This window comes from Hippocampus comes, unplaced genomic scaffold (genome assembly GCF_001891065.2).
Source record: "Hippocampus comes isolate QL1 unplaced genomic scaffold, H_comes_QL1_v1.1 scaffold84, whole genome shotgun sequence".
Taxonomy (NCBI): Eukaryota; Metazoa; Chordata; class Actinopteri; order Syngnathiformes; family Syngnathidae; genus Hippocampus; species Hippocampus comes.
Window position 1 is genome coordinate 402,203 of NW_017805144.1, and position 18,665 is coordinate 420,867.

The window sequence follows — 18,665 nt, forward strand, 5'->3', positions numbered from 1 at the left end:
GATGCCTTGTTTTTTAAAGTTTCGTAGATTTGCGTCTTTCCGACTCCAAGTGTCTGCTGGATGCTTTTAACTTTGTGTCCAGCCTTGCTCAAACGGATGCATTTCACTCGCTCCGCTCCAGTCATTACAGTTCTTCTACGTTTCGATGCCATGATCTACACGACGTAAGTGAATAAAGTTAAAATCTTTCGCAATTGCAGTCAAACGCACGCCAATAAAAAGTCACTTACACGTCTTCGTTTCGAATCTGATGAATGTAAACGGCGAAGCGAACACGTTTCTTCGATCCTGTCGAGTGGGTGCTGCTTTTAAGCTAGTGCCGCGTTCTACAGGACGTTAAGTGAATAAAGTTAAAATCATTCACAATTACAGTAAAACGCACGCCAATAAAACCTCACTTACACGTCGTCGTTTCGAATCTGATGATCGAAAAACGCGAAGTGAAAATGTGTCTCGGTGTCGTCGTTCCGTAGCATCGGGTGGGCGTTGCGTGTATTTAAGCTCCCGCGGCATGACGTCTCAATCCGGGTTACGGGTAGTGGAATTTCCGCTTACGTAAGTTCCGGTAACATGTAATATCGTAGTCAAAATGTTAATGCACAGGCTTTTGTTCCGGGTGAAGGATATTCCTTTTCATAGAATTCCGGGGATGGGAATATTTACTGTATATATACATATACCTGTATATATATTAGGGCTGTCAAATGATTAAAATCTTTAATCAAATTAAAAACACAACTGTCATAATTAACTCAAATTAACTCATAATTAATCGTGATTACTCACATTTTTTATCGTTTCTGAATTTCCTTTTATATTTTTTTTCCTATTTTTCCCCGTTTTAATGCTCTCATTAACATGGAATCATGGATCAGTTTTCTATGTGCAAAATGCAAATATTTACTGAAACAACAATTTCGATTTTCAATTTTACATGAATATTTTTCACTTGGAGCAGTTATTCACACATAATCTCTCACACAATATTACTCCACATATATAGACAAATATATGTGTGTGTGTGTGTGTGTGTGTGTGTGTGTGTGTGTGTGTGTGTGTGTGTGTGTGTGTGTGTGTGGATGGATAGATAGATAGATAGATAGAAAGATGGACTTGTGATTTAGCTTTTGCTCCCAAACCTCAGTCTTCAGTACAGCAAAGCCAAAGGATTAGACCTTGCCGTACCAATTCTTTTGGAGAGGACTGTATACTTCTCTAGTTTTGTGACAACTCTTTGGACTGCATTTTAATCCTTGATCCTTGAGTACATTTTGTGCGTGTGTTGTCCAAATACCTCTGACCCAAACCGTGTGTCACATTTCTAGATCAGAAGTGTGTGTATGAACTGAGTGCAGTGCTGATCCACCGTGGCATCAGTGCCTACTCAGGACATTATATTGCCCATGTGAAAGACGCTCGTACCAGCGACTGGTACAAATTCAATGATGAAGAAATTGAAAAGATGGAAGGCAAGAAGCTGCAATTGGGTAGAGAAGATGATATTGGTAAGCGGCACTGCAAGTATACATCATACAGGAATTTTCATTTCATTTCTGCTTGAAGAAATTGTCAGACTGTATTCACGACCTCCTTGGTCTTATTTTTGTCCTCAGCTGAAACAGTGAAGTCTCAGACACGAAAACCCAAGTGCAGCAAAGGCTACCACTGCTCCAGAAATGCCTACATGTTGGTGTATAAAGTCCAGGAAGAGGAAACCGCAGATCCTGCTGTGGCCCCAGTTCAAGTGCCTGGTAGGTTGAATTTAAGTTCTTTTTTTGCATCAATGAATGACAAACCACAGTCTTGAGAAACCTGCTTTATACGAAGCTCTTACTGGATGACGAGATTTTTTGTTCTTTACTGTAGCTCCAAAGTAACAAAACCAGGGCACGTGGTTTCCAAATGACGGGTGTTTAATCGTGTCTTTGGGGTTGTCTTGTTACACCAACACGACACCGTGAAAACTGTCGGTAAAATAAAATACATTCGGCAATTTACAATACAGAAACAATATACGAGGCTAGTACAGAAATGTTGGCTAATGCTAACCTCATTGCCGCCTGCCACTTCGAAGGTCTTGGGCAACAAAAATACACTTTAGGAATCTACATGACAGAATATATCGATTACAATCAGGTCTTAAATTTACTTACATTTACACAGCCAAATAAATCGCAAATTACCTTCAACAACGAGCCAACAGTCCTTACAGCTGCTGCTCTTCTGATGTCTTGCGTTCGAGTGTCTGTCTGTGTCTAGGTAAAAACCACCTTACCTCCTCGCAAGTCTCGCGATAGTAGTGATAACGTCAAATGACGAAACTTAATTTATGCACAAAATAGATATCTCACAACGTGAATAATAATGTACATAAAACAAACACAAAATGTCCTCTTTGCCTTGAGGTTGAAACAAAATATTGTTCACTTCCAACAAACTATTCTGATGACACTTACATTTACTATGGTCACGCTGTTAGATTACCCCATTTCCGTTTTCACCCCTATAATGTTCATATTTCAAAGTCCCAATTTCACGCAGTTAATTTTCCATTTGCCGGTTTTGCTTAACAACGAACACCTTTACAACGTAAACCTCATTATATTGACCAGCTTTTTCCCATAAAATAGTGAATATGCCTTCGTTACAACGAACCGTGGGAAGCCGTGACCTTGCTTGTGAACAAAATGTACAGTGCGGGATTACCCTACTTTGCTTGGCAACGTTACTGATCAACTCGTACATTTTTGCAGCCAATCGGGAGTAGCCAAGGAGCTGTTGCTGTTTAGTGAAAAGCCAAGCACATACAGTTAGACAAAATGCATGAAGCTGTGTGACGAATCTGCAGACAGGAAAAAAATGTTCCTGACTGACATTGCCCCAACAGCCACAGCTGTAAATGGGAGCCAGTTAATCTGAACCACAACACCTGTTTCAGCATAGGCCCACACTTGTATCCCATGAGATCTCTTGGGCAGAATAAGGCGCTAAAGCGCGTTGGTCAGGTGATTGTGATGGGCATTTTGCTTCATCTCACAATTAGTCAATGCAGAGGAACCAAATGTAGAATGACGTAGGACAGGCGTGCCCAACCTTTTTTGACCAAATATCTACTTTTCGATCAACCAACCTCCCGCAGTCGACCCATAACTGCACACGCTCGCGTACGCATGCACTTACACACGCGTGCCACGAGGAGCAACAGCCCCTAAGATGAACGAAACAGAAAAATACAGGAGACAAGAATTTGTGGGTTTTTGAAAGGGAAATCACTGCCTCCCTTCGCCGAGACCTGACACGGAGGCATGGGATGCACTTTTGCAGCGTATTAACTATCGTAGCTCACGTGTACCGTTTTAAAATGCTTCTCTTGGCCCTCCAGGTTCCCATTCTTTACCAGTGCCCTCGTGAATTGTACATGAAGCAAACTCTGAATGAGAAGAATAATAACAATAAAAGATGTAGCGCAACAGCTCTGATCGCAAGCTGCACTTGCAGACTGCTGAGCGCGAACATGCGCCACTGTAGGTTAAAGGTTACCTGTTTTTTTTTTTTTTTTTTTTTTTTTTTAAATACTTTTTGTGAAAGTGAGACTGATAGGATGCTAAGGGTGCAGTGTGCACTAACACAATATGTCATATTAATAACACGCACACAGACACAAATGTTCCCCCCCAAGCTCCCCTATTCCCCTCGCGATCAACTTTGGACCAGTCCGTGAGCTACGGGTCGATCACAATCGACGTATTGGGCACTTCTGATGCAGGACATGTCACTATGTGGCAAAATGAACATGCCAGACTTTCTGCGTGATGGTCCTGAAGCATCCCAGATGCCAGACAACCAATCATGTATGAGTATGTCACACCACAAGGGTTACGACGTGTCACCACAACGCAAAATCGGCCACAACACACTACATTGTCTGTGATACGCCTGTCAAGTCAAAATCGGGTTGTGTTGGTGTAGTCTGACTAACCTCTGCGTTAGTTATAAACTTGCAGTCAACATCAATGTCTGCTGTCTTGTCTGAGGTTTGTTTCACTCCTTTCCTAACCCCCAAGAGTTCCTTCAGAGGTTGGTGGACCAAGACAACCATAAATTTGAGGAGTGGTGCAGTGAAATGTCGGACATGAGGAAACAGAGTGTGGATAAGGGCAAAGCGAAGCACGAAGAAGTGAAGGAGCTGTACGAGCTGTTACCTGCAAGAGAAGGTGAGTAACCACGTTCTCCGACCACCTTGGAAAATTATCGTTTGATGGATGTGGTGTCAAGGAACATTTTTGGAATTTTATGCAGGAGAGTTTGACCCGCGATTTTAGTTTCTCTGCACTGCACACATTTGCATTTCCTCCTCACTCTACCGTGTCTGTTGTGCCGGGGGTGGTTTGCTAAACATGTTTACCATGACACATATCAGATTGTCATAGCATGTCAGATTTCATAGGAAAGATAATCAACAAGTGATATTGAGGGAAGTGAGTCGTTTAGGTGTGGCATCTACAAAGCGGTGACCACAATTTGAGGGAATAATGCCTATTTCAGCGATGGAAATTCAGAGGTGACGTCTGTTTCATGTTTTCTTGCATCCGTGGTTGTAGGAGAGCCGTACGAGTTTATTCCTCTGGATTGGTTGAAGAAGTGGCTGGATGACTCTACCGCCACCAAGAAAATCGACAACTCACACTTCCTGTGTTCTCATGGCAAACTACATCCCGACAAAGTGGGAGATGTCAAGAGGGTTTCTCAGACAGCTGGGCAGGCCCTATTCGAGCGCTACGGTGGAGGGCCAAGGCTTGATGGTAGGAGAAAGACAAACTGGATTTGTGCTGGATGGGAAGCTAAATCAACTAATTTTGCATTCACATGAGAAATGTGTGACCAAAACACACTACTTGTCTGAAACTGCAGGCTCCACTCTATGCCGAGAGTGTGTAGAACAGCGATGCAGGGTCTTACGCCTAAAGAATCAACTTCATGAGGACTACAAGGAAGTCTCCAATCTGGTCAAGCGTACCATCAGGTAATCATAGAAGCGATTATGTCACCGATTAAATTCTAATTTTGGTTCAATTATTTAAGAGCCCAACTGATTTGGATTTTTTTTTCTTTTTTTCCGAGGCCAGTGCCATTATTTAGCAGAAAAAATTCCAATAACCTATTAACTCTTTGAACATGAAAAATTCAATGCGTTAAAATTTTGCAATAAGTAAAATTGTATTGAAAAAAATATCGGATACCATTCGAACCGGGAATTTTTTGTACAGTTGTTCTTCTAATTCACACACACACACACACACACACACACACACACACACACACACACACACTGCATCTTAATATACATATTATTCAAATTGATTTTTATAGAGCGCTTTAAAAACAACGACAGATGCATTCCAAGGTGCCGTGCATAAAGTACAAAACAGACATGCGTACAAAAAGTAGTATCTTTATAAGGGGGAGTTATCGTTGGTGCTGAGCTGTCAGGCACTTATTTTTACAGTTATGCAGCAATTGGTAATTGGAAAAAAAAAGATTTGGGATCCCAGTTTGGTGTATGTTTACGGTAACGCAGGTAAGTATGAACATTTTCAGGGTGGGGGCGTGCACTATTCGTCTATTTTAGACCCGCGAATACCGAAGATTAACTACATTTCATAATTTTAGTTCACGCACAATAAATCATCATTTTTATTATTATTATTATCAGTCTCACACCGGAAGACCACAAGCGCCTATTCATCTTGTATCATCTCATAAAGCAATTACAGCGTTAAACCTAACAACCCGGTTATCGAGCCCAAGCTGACAAATGTTTAGAAACAGTGCAAATTTCAGACACACGTACGAGTAATTCCTAAAGGAATGGCGTGATGATATAAAATATGAACAATTTAGAGGGGGAAAAAGGCATCGCAGATCATGTCACAGAAAGAGCGAGAAGCTTCTCTGTGCCGAGCTAATCCTCGCAGGCTAACGCTAGCTCATCACGGTTGACTGTACGAGACAAACGCGTTCCGATTAAAACATTTACGCGCGTCTGCGTCCAATAAAACTTCCCATATACGGGGTGGAGCGGCGATTACATGGCGTCACGTTCGTCGCCCAGTGTTTCGCCGACAACGTGTCACACACACACACACACACACTGCATCTTAATATGCATATTAGAGACTCGAGATAAGATAAGATGAGATAAGAAACCTTTATTTGTCCCACAATGGAGACATTTGCAGAGAAGGATGGATGCAATTCACACAGAGTAACTTTCTGTCAGCAATGCATGCCCTTTACTTCCTGCCCATGCCTACTTAACAGCGTTTACTGCTTCATAAGAAAATAAGGTATCTGCATTTATTTGTCAAAACTTCAGCTGATTATTGCTATTTTGATAAGATATAATCGGTCACACCCTACCATTATTCAGTCAATCTTCAAATATGTATGTCTCCCATCCATGGTATGTTTTCTGGTTCATTCCAGTGATAAAGTTAAAATGCAACACCATTAATTAAAAGTACAAACAATCTTGGTGATCATATGTCAACTAATAGTTTTATTTTTGTTTTAAATTACTCCCTATTTTTTAATTAATCATTTTATTTCCCTGTATGTGTATCTGTTTCTACCAGTGGAGAAGGTTACTGGGTGGGCAAAGCCTCCTTGCGCAGTTGGAGGCAGTTGGCTCTGGAGCAACTGGAGAAGGATGAACATGAAAGCGAACCGAGCAATGGTCAAAGCAACGGGAATGGCTCACATGCCCACAACAGCCAGGGTAAGAGTATTTCTTGGTTTTAACTAGGTTTTACACAATCAGGATTTTTGTAGCCAGTCGGCAATCAGTGATTAAAATAAATAAATGATCTGATCATAAAAGCAACATGTCAATTTAAATAACTTGTTTATTTACTGTATATTTTTCATCCATCCATCCGTCCATTCATTTTCTGATCCACTTTATCCTCACAAGGGCATGCTGGAGCCTATCCCAGCTGCCTCGCGCAGCAGGCGGGGGACACCCTGAACTGGTTGCCAGCCAATCGCAGGGCACACAGACACCAACAACCGTCCACGCTCACACTCACACTTAGACAATTTAGAGTGTTCAATTGGCCTGTCATGCATGTTTTTGGAATGTGGGAGGAAACCGGGGTACCCGGAGAAAACCCACGCAGGCACGGGGGAACATTCAAACTCCACACAGGAATGCCGGAGCCAGGATCGAACCAATGACCTCTGCACTGTGAGGTTGATGCGCTCATCATTGGACCACCGGGCCGCCATTTATTCAAATGTATTTATATAAAAGGGGACAGTTTCTATGATTGGATCGATCCATCAATTTTTTTTATCCGCTTTTCCTCACCAGCATCGCGGGTGTGCTGGGGCCCCATCTTAGCTGTCTTTGGGCAGTTGGCGGGGTACACCATAAACTGGGCACACATAGACAAACAACAATTCACACTCACAATCACTCCTAGGGACAATTTAGAGTAGGGGTGCCCAACCGGTCGATCACAATCAACCGCGGGCTGGTCCCAAGTCAATTGCGAGGGGTGGGAGGGGGAAATTGGTGCGCCGGGGGGGCATTTGTGTGTCTGTAGATTTCGGTTTCATTCATCTTTGGGGACGTTACGGCTGTTGCTCATCATAGCGTGCGTACATATGCGCGAATGTGCATGGTTCCATACCTGTGTGCGTGCGTTTGTGTATGCTTGCACGCTCACGATCACCCGATCGCGGGAAGTTGGCCGCTTGTAAAGTCGATCTTCGGTCAAAAAAGGTTGGGCACCCCTGATTTAGAGTGTTCCATTAAACTGCCATACATGTTGTTTTCACGCAAGCTTTTTATTTATTTTATTTTTTAAATCGAGTTACCTGAGTGCCTAGAGGATTCTTTTCAGTCCTAGTTTAGAGGAACAGTGTTGAGTTTTTATTTGACTTTAATCCTACTTGGAACATGAAGCATTTGTGGTGATAGTTCATCCACGCAGACGGTTCATTTGTTTCATGTCGCAATGATGTAACATTATCTTTAGTAGATGTCTCCGTGAAATGAGATCGACGCGCGTCGCCTAATACAGTATCCCCAAATACCAGCTCCTGCCGCGACTTAGTTATGTTGTTGCACATGACTTGACGTGCTTTGTGCGTACTTGTATGTGTGTAACATCAATGATCTGTCCCGCTCGCAATAGAAGTTGTATTTGTTTTTGTAATGTGACCAACTCAATAAAAAATGGCATTTAAGAAACATACTCTGAATTGGCATCACACACTGACTGCAGTGTGAACGTACCCTCAGTTTGTGAGAAATTTTAAAATTACCGGTAAATTGATTTATTTTCCTTCTTCCAACCCTATTTTCTAACTTCATAGTGGCACGCTTAAGAGTTAACAGAACCTGTATTGTTTTTCACTTCCGTTTATTTTGACCAAATCTGAGGGAGTTGTCAGTTTTATTTTGCACTTTTCTCCAATTATTACAAATGAATCCGAAATCAGAGTGAGTTGTTCAGTTACTTGGTATCAGTAGCTATGAGTTCCCTACATGTACTGATGTCGGTCTGAAAAAACGTTTTATCGACCATCCCTAGACAATTAAATATGTACAATTAGAAAATCGGCGATAATGTGAGACTGCAAAAAGTGAACTGCAGTATGCGAGGGAAGACTGAGCAAGAAACGTACAAAAACTTGAATCACACAGGGTGACATTAAGAATCAATCTGCATTGTCTGTATTGAATTCAGTCTATGAGTGGCAACCTGAATTGACTAATTGTTTGCTTATAGACTGCAGTCCTGAGGTCTCAGAGGGCAACGAGGAGGAGATGAAGACATTTAATGAGGACATTGTCTGCAGCCACGGTATGTTCACATGTAGCATGTACGACACATGCACAAATTCACACTTTATGTTTTGGTGATGTGGGTTAATGGGTAATGGCAACGGTTGTTTCTGCATCAGGAGGTCTGAGTATTCTGGACACAGAACGTAAACTGGTTTCTTCTGAAGTTTGGACCAAGCTGAGGGCATACTTCCCCAAAGCCCTTGAATTTACCCAAGACCAAAGTCCCTGTCCGCAGTGTCTGGTAAGTGGTCACTGATCCCTTACTTTTTTATTTAAAAAAAAAAACCTCAAACCAGAGTGACAATAAGAGCCACAGACAGAGAAACGTCTGCTTGTGCACAGCTCTCCCTTCATGCTGCAGCAAATTGTTGATGTTCAAACACTCATAGTAAGCCAAAAGATACTTCTAAGATAGCCTAGCCTAAGTCTACCTTGAATGACAGATTGTTTAGCAATTGGGATGCGTCCAAACAGCATAATTTCAAATCTAAGTTTAACAAGAGTAAATTATTTGTTGACAAGCAAGCTTGTTTCCCACTGGTTTCACTTCATGAAATCATAAATCAGTTGTGTTGTTTGTAGACGAGATAAGTCACGCACGTCCTCACCAACAACGTTGCTGCAAAGACTTGTCATTTTAGCCTGCACACACCAATAAACAATGTAAACATATTTTTTACCATTAGAAAAATCAAATGCACTGAGAGGAATCCGTCATTCTACATTCAAGCTTAAACTATGGGGCATTCCTTAAATTTTTGCCATTCAAGTTCCCAGGTAATACAATACACAAATGCGCTATACAATTACATGAAAATATTTTTTTACAAAGCGTCCTGCACATTGATCTGATGTTGTGCTTTGATGTTATCTTTCTATCAGTATAAATTTCATGGCTGTAGTTTCAGTACAAAATACAGCGACGAAAAATAAAAAGGGTCTGAGATTGACCAATGCGCATTTTGCTCAATATGTGTCTCATCAAATTTAGAAATATTAAAAAAAAAAAAATAATAAAAAAAAAAAAAAAAGGAAACAAGTTGATTTTGAGTGTGTGACAAAATGCAATTTGCACTGATTTGGTGGATTTCCCCATCCCATGTCAACACATATAACAGATACACTTCTTTGGTACATTTGTATATTAATTTGAGATCATTTGTATGCGCGCTTTTTTTTTAATGTATCGCTGAGGTATTGGATCAAGACTTGCTATCGGCAGATCCTTAAAACCAAAGACCGGGACTCGGGTGCCAAAAAAGTGTGATCGGGACATCCTAGTCTGCATTAAATCTGTCATGAAGGAGGGAAGCAGAATCCAAACAGTTCATGTGTGTCCAGACACTAGAACAGGAAGAAAAGGACAATGAGGCTGTGAGTAAAATGATGGCTCTGGACCAGAAGAACCAGCTACTCAACCTTTTCCATGAGAAAAACCGGCCTACCCTCACCAAGTGGCCCCAGGTAACAAAATCGATCAATGTCAGTGTGCTGAACTTCATTCATAAATCTTTTGTACTTTATTTTTCCAGGACACAGACATACTCTATGTTGTCCCTCTGTTTTTTGTGGATGAATGGAGAAAATTTATCAGGTATGTTTTTTTTCTGTGTGTATCTACAGTATTGTCACAACACCAAAATTTGATCCGATACCCGCATAAAGTAATTCGATACCAGAACTGAAAGGATACCATGGCAAAATTATTTAAAATTTGTATTAATTCAAATAATTAATAGAAGGATGCTAATTAGAATACCTTTGAGGAAGAGTACATTTAAACATTTTACACACTTTAGAACAATTAAAAAATTTTTTTTTAAATGCTACTAATCTCCAATCTGCTTGGGAAAGCAAGACATTCAGGACAATAATTTGCACTGATTGGACGATGTCGCAACTGTTGACGCCTACCAAACTTTTCCTTTGACCACTCTCGGCAACGGATGAAAATGTCACGAGGATGCGCCCTGTTTTGACCAAGACATGTTATCTCAATGTTTGGCACATGGTATTGAAGGATAGTTGTCGTTTGCAATTTATATGTGCAATTTAAATATGCAAATAATGCGACATGGATATATATATATTTTTTTTTGGTGCAACACAAATCTACAGTTGTCCATCCATCCATTATCTGAACCACTAATCCAGACTAGGGCCGCGGGCATGCTGGAGCCTATCCCAGCTGTCTTCTCGAGGTCGGCGGTATACACACTGAAGTAGTCACTCGCCAATTGCAGCAATCTATAGTCATACATATATTACATTTACTTTAACTGTGTACTCGTAACAATTGTGAGTGACAACTCGGGAGGTTGAGTTGCATATGGAGTACGTGCTTGGTCCATTTATGTAGTATGTTTTTTTTAATTTAATTTTCCTGACAAGATATTTAATGTATCTATCTGTCCTTCTTTTTTACTGACAGAAGACCCACTAAATCCTCCCCAGTGTCCAGTGTGGGCAACAACCTCCTTGTATGTCCACATGGAGGCTTCATGTTCACCTATGACTCCCTGATCAACGGAGATGCACAACAGTGAGTTCCAATAAGTAACGCAAGCCTTTGACTTATGTTATACAAGGATACACTTTTTGAGGGACAATGTGGATAAAAACTGACAGAAAATATACACTTACAGGAAATAACATTTTGGGTCAGTACAAAAAACACATTTTGTGAAAAAAAATATGTTCCCAGCTACAAAAAAAAATGTCTAAAACCTCCCATTACGTGTTTGTAATTGTGGCATAATTCTACCACCAGACTTTGGGGGATCAGGCAAATGTATGATGTGACCCCAGAGACTCTTGGAAACAATTCAAAAACAACTTAAATTCTCCACAGCACAGGAAGGAAAAAAAGATTAAGCTGGAAAATAGGAGAATAAGAGGTAAAGTTGTTGCAACTTGGTTTGTCCCATCAGGGGCAGTACAAAGCAGTTTTATTTGTTTAGCACATTTCATCCACAATGTGCGGCACACGGCCAAAAGCACAACACTTAAAGGGATTTACAAACAAACTACAGACATCCAAAGGCAAAGCAGAGAATAAAAATAGCTAACTAATTAATAAAAGAACAGGACAAAACAATTAATTGCATTTACAAACAAAAGATTTAAAGGCAAAGTAAAGAAAAAAAGGAGCTTTCTAAAATAGCTGACAGTGACATTGATTTAAAATGTTTAAAAGACTTAAATCAAAAGTATGGGGCAACAAAAAGCATTGTTTTTACCCTGGATTTACAAGCATTTACACTTGGGGCTAGCTTCACTTTTGTTGGCATCTTATTCCACTTGCATACAGCATAATAGCAAAATCAGGGTTTCTACGCAAACTTTGAAAATGATTGACCAATTTCCAGGTATGGAAAACATATGGAAAATGACAGAAAAAATAAGTAAAATGTCAAAAAGCTTGCGTTGTGCTGGAAAATAAAATGTTTCCTCTCTCTGCCCAATGGCTTAAACATACCTGTATATTTGTTTTCAGCTGCCTTAAATGGGTAACATTGAGCTGTTGCCCTTGTCTCCTTTGTTTCTGCTTCTAGCCGGCACTGCGCCCCACATGACGCTACCAATCCTGCAAAAAAAACAAAACAAAACAAAACAAAACACCACAGACCAGAATGGGTCATTTGTGTTATCGTGCTGGACACCAGCAGCAAAAACAAAACAACAACGCAGATTGTTGAAGATTCGAACAGCCAAAGCTTCGGTCACAAGGCAACGCGCTCTACCAACAGAAGCAAAGCAAGACCGAAATGCTGTTGTTGCCCCGCTAGTCGTTGGTGACGTCGGCAAGACTCCAGCTGGTTACCAGTTATCCGCAGCTTCCTGGCAGGGCCCCAGCAATAGGTTGGCCCTGTTGGGCGGCTGTGGCTCACTTCAGAGTGGGTTGCCAAGTTACTGAAAGATTGGCTGAGTCACCAGTAAGACCAGCGCGAAAACAAAACTATGCTGGTCTATGCAGCGCCCCCCTCCCCACCCCACATCGATTTGTAATTTCCCTTTGTATAATTCTGCTCTCCAGTGTTTCCACGTGACTTTGTTGCTAGATTTACTGCCTGTTCAGATCCAAGTAAGGATTTATTTTCTCCAAAGCGCCAAAACTGGCAATTTTCAGCTGGAGAGTATTGCTGTAGCGCTGTATATCGAGTGTCTCCTCTCCTCTACTTTGTTTTAGTAGAGTAGAAAAAAAATCTCCATTCGGAATTCAGCTCTTTTAAAATACTGCCTATATGAACAGAGAGCAGAATTCCAACATTTCTTGCCACTTTTGGCAAGGATTGTATCGATATAGGTGTCGTTTGGTGATATTAGAACAGTCTGTAGTTTGCCACACCTACATTCACCTTAGTGCATGAACAGTTAGACGGATATTTCGATACTATACATCGTGGCATGAGGATCATTTTATTGTTTCTTAGATTTTATATTTATCATCCCGATATTTGTACTATACCAGTGACAGTGGTACCACTGCTCGGTATGAGTTCTTGTGACATTCTCATACAAGCATGACAAATGTTTCTTTGTTTTGCAGATGTTCTATACAAGTTGTATGATTTACAACTAACTTTTAAACCCCTAGATATTTGTCATGAACAACCTGAATGTGAGCTCATGCTGTTTTGGTTTGTCCTGCACAGCATTGTTCTGCTCTGGCCCAGTGAATGGGAGGTAATCAGCAAACTCTTCATTGTGGACCAGCCCATCTCCATCAACTGCGTCAAACAGACCACACCCACGGGTCCCACCACTAAATACACCACCCAGCCTGGTAAGAGAACAGTTTTTAGTATGCTTTAGTTTCACAGAGCGACTTCTCATTCACATGTTGCATGATGATATTCGGAACAAGCTATGTATGTTATGGAAGAAAAAACTGTGCATGTACACTTGCCTGCAACGGAAGCATAGTATTGGAGCCAAGGCACCCATTTTACATGAGACATCTCAGGGCATACCACCAAATAAATTCCACAAAAATTATGAATACTGAGGTAACAATGATCTGATCTCAGGTCATCCTACTCAGTGTAACACCTAGGCCTATTTAATTGAACACAAAGCCGACCTTGTAAATATCATGTGCGATTTATTGCTTTTTTTTTAACCATTATATTCATCATTATTCACGTTGTGTTGCTTGTCTATCTGTGGTGATATTTTCAGATCTCTGCTGGGAGTGCAGAGAGGGCTTCCTTTTCCAGCAGCAGAAAGACCTCAGAGAGTACACCCAAGCCACAATTTACATCCGCAAAATCATAGAAGACAAACGGGTATGACAAATCCAGAGATTTTAAATTCAGTGGTCGATGAGTCCCAACATTATTGGACATCGAAATGACACTTGATTTTGCGTTTTTAAAAGATGATTAAAGAAGCTGTTCCTGAGCTGAACGCCAGCAGCTCTGAGGCAGAGGAGGAGAAGGAAGAGCAACCAAAGGTAGCTGGTGAGAGAGATCCAGACTTCAGCCAGGTAAACGAAGCACCGTTATGTTGTTTAGCAATACAGTACTCAACGACTGGTGGCAGTGACAGTCAGAGCTGCACAGCGCTTGTCGCAGTATGCATTCAGTGCTCTCGTGTGTGCTGGAGTGATCAATCTTCATCTCATTTTTTTTTTCTCAGAAGTAGAATTTAGCAGGTATGTTATCACCCCAAAGCTAGTGTTTTGGTTTGACAAGGCAAAATTAGTCTACAAGAGTACTTAAAGATTCTAAGGCTGATCTTGGATCAATCAACCATTAAAAAATCTGGGATTTTTGATTTGATTTGATTTGACTTTTTATTAGGTCTCCCACAGGAGAAACTTGTCTCTGTACAAGGAACAACTGAACATGTTAGATTAATCCAATTGCACTTTTAAACAGTTGCCAATTGCAGGTTGGAGCACATCTGAAAGAAAAAAAAAACATTTTTATTTCCAAATCCCCAAAGATTCTTCAGAAAACACAGATAAACATTCAATATACATTATCCACAAAAAAAAGGGGGGGGGGATTGAGGAAAAGAAACAAATATATTCGATTTTTTTCCAATATTACAAAAAAATTAGAATCCTCAGTGGTCGAAGCATGACTATGCCAGGGTCGACTGTCAAACGCCTTTGCACAGCACCCCATGATTACACTATGAAACAAGTCATTTTATTTATCTTTGAGGCAAATGTATCGAAAATTTGAAAAATGCAAACTCCCATTTTAAAACTTTGTTTCATCAGACGGCTTCTCGATCCACAGAGGAATGCTGGAACTCTTCTAGTTCAGGGGTGCCCAACCATTTTTGGACCAAAGATCAACCAACCTCCCGCGAGTGACCCAGTACCATACGCGTGCATGTGCACGCACTTACACACGCATGCAATGATGAGTAACAGCCATAAGGGTACCTAAGATGAACTAAACAGAAAAATAAAGTAGAGACAACAGTTTGTGAAAAGGAAATCACTGCCTACCTTAGTAGAGACCTGACGCGGAGGCATGGGACGCACTTTTGCAGCGTCTATATATCGTAGCTCATGTGTACCGATTAAAAATGTTTCTCTCGGCCCTCCAGATTCCCATTCTTTGCCAGTGCCCTCGGTGAATCGTACATGAAACAAACCCCGAATGAGAATAATAATAACAATATAAGATATAGCGCAACAGCATTGATCGCAAGCTGCAATTGCAGACTGCTGACCGCTAACAACTTCCGGTGATGTAGGTCACGTGCCACCGTAGGTTAAAGGTGACCTGCTTTTTTATTTTATAACATTTCATGATCAGTAAGAACAGGTTCATGGCAAAGGCTGTGGCGAATACTTGTGTTTATGAGTTCTTTGTTTTTTTATTTTTAATTAATTTGCAAAAATCTTTCATTTTCATGATGGTGTTTTGTCTGTTGAATTTTGATAGAAAATAATATATTTTGAAATAAGGTTTTTACAAAACAAAATACAGTTACACCTCGGTTTTCGACCATAATCCGTTCCTGAAGGCTGTTCGAAAACCAATTTGTTCGAAAACCGAAACCACGCTTTTAGAAAAAATAAATCTTTATTGAACATGTCTACTCACAATGGAACGCTACACGAGGAAGTGTCACTTCCTCGTCTACCCGAGGAAGCGTCACTTCCTCGTGTAAGGAAGGCGAGAGGAGTCAAGTGGCGCATTCAAGTGCGCTCAGTTTGGTCGAGAACCGATTTTCGGTCGTAATCCGAGGCATAAAAAACTCGAAATTTTTGGTCGAAAACCGATTTGGTCGAGAACAGAGACGTTCGAAAACCGAGGTTTGACTGTATGACCCACACGCCCCCACCACTCCCAAAGAAAATGGGTCAAAATTGGGGGGGTGCCAAACCGCAAATTTGCAAGGGTCCGCTGTAGTTATATGATTTGGATTCACATATTCAGTCTTGTTTTTGATATTTTTTACCAGTCAGAAGATGGCGCAAAGCGGCTTAAACTAAGTGACGGCAGCACCCCAGAAGGAGCGGCTTCTCCAGGAACCAACAACACTAAACTCGGTGGCATCAGGAGAAGCACTCGGCACCGGAAACTCAGAGGTGAAAAAGCCCTCATTGTGTCTGCAAATCAGACCCTCAAAGAGCTGAAAATTCAGGTAAGGCCACCCACGAGAGTTCTTTAACGTATTTATTAAAAATAAATTCAAACAAAAGAAAAACATCTGGGTTATCCTGAATCTTAAAGATTGTGATCTATTTTGGGATCATTAATTTACAATACACGACAATAAAATTTATATCGAGCTTTCCCAACAGCTAAGACTTCAAAACTTTGCACTGAGTCATTTAATACTAACTGTAAGGTAGCAAGCAAACCGCATTTCATTTGTTGTTCTTGCAACTCTTTAGATAATGCATGCCTTCTCTGTGGCACCGTTTGACCAAAACCTCTCCATTGATGGGAAAGGTCTGACTGATGACTCGGCCACATTGGGAAGTTTGGGCGTCATCCCAGAGAGTATCATCTCTCTAAAGGTAAACACGCAAGTCACCAGGTCACCCTGTATGCTATTCAATTGCGCTTTATTTTGTGTTCCACGCGAATTGTTCAGAAAATGACATTTAAAAGCATTTTAATGTGTTATCTCAGGCTGATGAGCCAATCGCTGATTTTGCAGCCATGGATGACGTCTATCAAGGTGAGTGTCGGCATTAATAGGGGGCGGGGGTGTGAGAGTGTCAGATCAAGAGATGTGACTTCAGCTTGAAATCAAGGGTGTTAGGTTTCCTGTTATTAGTAATTGCACCCCACAGGTAGGACAGGAACTAGAAGAGAGGGGCATTCTGGAACGAGCTGGAGAGAGAGAATAGTGATTGTGTTGGTGAGAGAAAAGGGTGAAGAAAAAGTGATTGGTTGGCATACAACACAGGAACTTAGTGGGCCAGATGGTGGTAGCAAATCACAACTTGCCGCTTCTGCCGGTTGCTCCGGTGACATTGCAATTGAAGCTACGCGAATGCGAGCAGATGTGTCCAAATCGTATGACTAAAAACAGAATGCAATATTTTGCAAATTATGCTCAAACTGGTGAACTTGATTGTTTTGAGCAAATAATCATTAACTATATAAGCGATATTAGCTATATAAGATGGCAGTGGTGAGGTGTGCTGTGGCTGTGACATAGTGGTAAAATGCGTGCTTTGGATTTGAATTACAGTGGATGGGGACAGGGAGCGGGCTGGCCCATGAATAGCGAAAATCTGCATGTAATTACTGCCCGTTACTATAGCATTGCAAACACAACAGTAGTGACCAAAAAAAATAAAATCAATCCAATTTTTGTCACCAGTCCTTTTCTGATAAACAGGTCCTTTTCAAAAAATTAGCAGATTGTGATAAAGTTCATTCTTTTCCATAATGTAATGATGAAAATTCAATTTTCAAATATTTTAGATTTATTGCACACCAACTGAAATATTTGAGGTCTTTTATTGTTTTAATACTGATGATTTTGGCATACAGCTCATGAAAACCCCAAATTCCGATCTCAAAAAAATTTGCATGTCATGAAAAGGTACCGTATTTTCCACACTAAAAGGCGCACTGGATTATGAGGCACACCTTCAATGAATGGCCTATTTTGTAATTTTTTTCATATATTGGACGCACTGGATTATAAGGCGCAATCTACAATGCATCCACTCGATGGAGCTACGCTCCTTCCGTTCGACTCAAGAGGCGTTCATGACCGGCTCCGAAAAACGTAATTAACGTTTACTTCAATGAAACTACGAAAATTGAAAATAATGCATCAAAACAGAAAATCAAGCGAGGAAATCACAAAATAAATTCTATAGCCCCTCTACAGAATTTATTTTGGCATTTCCTTGAGCGATCAGATGTCAATAAAATGTAGGAAACTGGACTGTCTCAGAAGTGTTTGTTCTTTATTCCTTTGTTGTGTACTGTATTCACAAACGAGGAATAAATTCTATGGCCCCCCCTACAGAATTTATTTAGTGATTTCCTATCTTGATTTTCTGTTTTGATGCATTCTTTTCAATTTTCGTAGTTTCATTGAAGGAATTGTTAATTTATGTTTTTCGGAGGCGGTCATGAACGCCTCTCGAGTCTAACGGAAGAAGAGAAAGCACAGAGACAGACAAAGACGTACTGTACCTGTATTTGTTGAGACTGTGAAAACCATTAATAAAGTGTGCGTTTTAAAAAAACAACACCACAGCTCTCCTTTTTTCGAAGCTGGAACAAAAACTTATTCAATAAAGCAGTGACACAGTTCTCTGAACCAACAGCAAGTTCTAACATTGTAAGCATATCTCCAGCAAGGA

The 18,665-nt window shown here is 40.7% G+C and overlaps 1 protein-coding gene and 1 long non-coding RNA gene across 4 annotated transcripts in view; one reads left to right on the forward strand and one right to left on the reverse strand.

The window, feature by feature from the left end:
* usp48 (ubiquitin specific peptidase 48) overlaps positions 1 to 18,665 on the forward strand; it is a 33,176-nt gene that overhangs the window by 11,180 nt on the left and 3,331 nt on the right. For all 3 annotated transcript variants that reach the window (XM_019867620.1, XM_019867621.1, XM_019867622.1), the window contains 17 exons: positions 1,326 to 1,505; positions 1,614 to 1,751; positions 4,065 to 4,214; positions 4,602 to 4,802; positions 4,912 to 5,023; positions 6,636 to 6,778; positions 8,799 to 8,873; positions 8,974 to 9,098; positions 10,199 to 10,321; positions 10,390 to 10,451; positions 11,289 to 11,399; positions 13,513 to 13,643; positions 14,039 to 14,145; positions 14,238 to 14,345; positions 16,289 to 16,471; positions 16,725 to 16,850; positions 16,966 to 17,014. In XM_019867620.1, the coding sequence (XP_019723179.1) occupies positions 1,326 to 1,505; positions 1,614 to 1,751; positions 4,065 to 4,214; positions 4,602 to 4,802; positions 4,912 to 5,023; positions 6,636 to 6,778; positions 8,799 to 8,873; positions 8,974 to 9,098; positions 10,199 to 10,321; positions 10,390 to 10,451; positions 11,289 to 11,399; positions 13,513 to 13,643; positions 14,039 to 14,145; positions 14,238 to 14,345; positions 16,289 to 16,471; positions 16,725 to 16,850; positions 16,966 to 17,014 (2,124 nt within the window). The remainder of the gene's footprint in view (positions 1 to 1,325; positions 1,506 to 1,613; positions 1,752 to 4,064; positions 4,215 to 4,601; positions 4,803 to 4,911; positions 5,024 to 6,635; positions 6,779 to 8,798; positions 8,874 to 8,973; positions 9,099 to 10,198; positions 10,322 to 10,389; positions 10,452 to 11,288; positions 11,400 to 13,512; positions 13,644 to 14,038; positions 14,146 to 14,237; positions 14,346 to 16,288; positions 16,472 to 16,724; positions 16,851 to 16,965; positions 17,015 to 18,665) is intronic.
* LOC109514502 (uncharacterized) lies at positions 11,957 to 13,505 on the reverse strand. Its single transcript, XR_002167997.1, has 2 exons — positions 13,344 to 13,505; positions 11,957 to 12,054 (listed from the first exon to the last, which is right to left on the reverse strand). It is a non-coding gene; the product is annotated as an uncharacterized LOC109514502 (long non-coding RNA).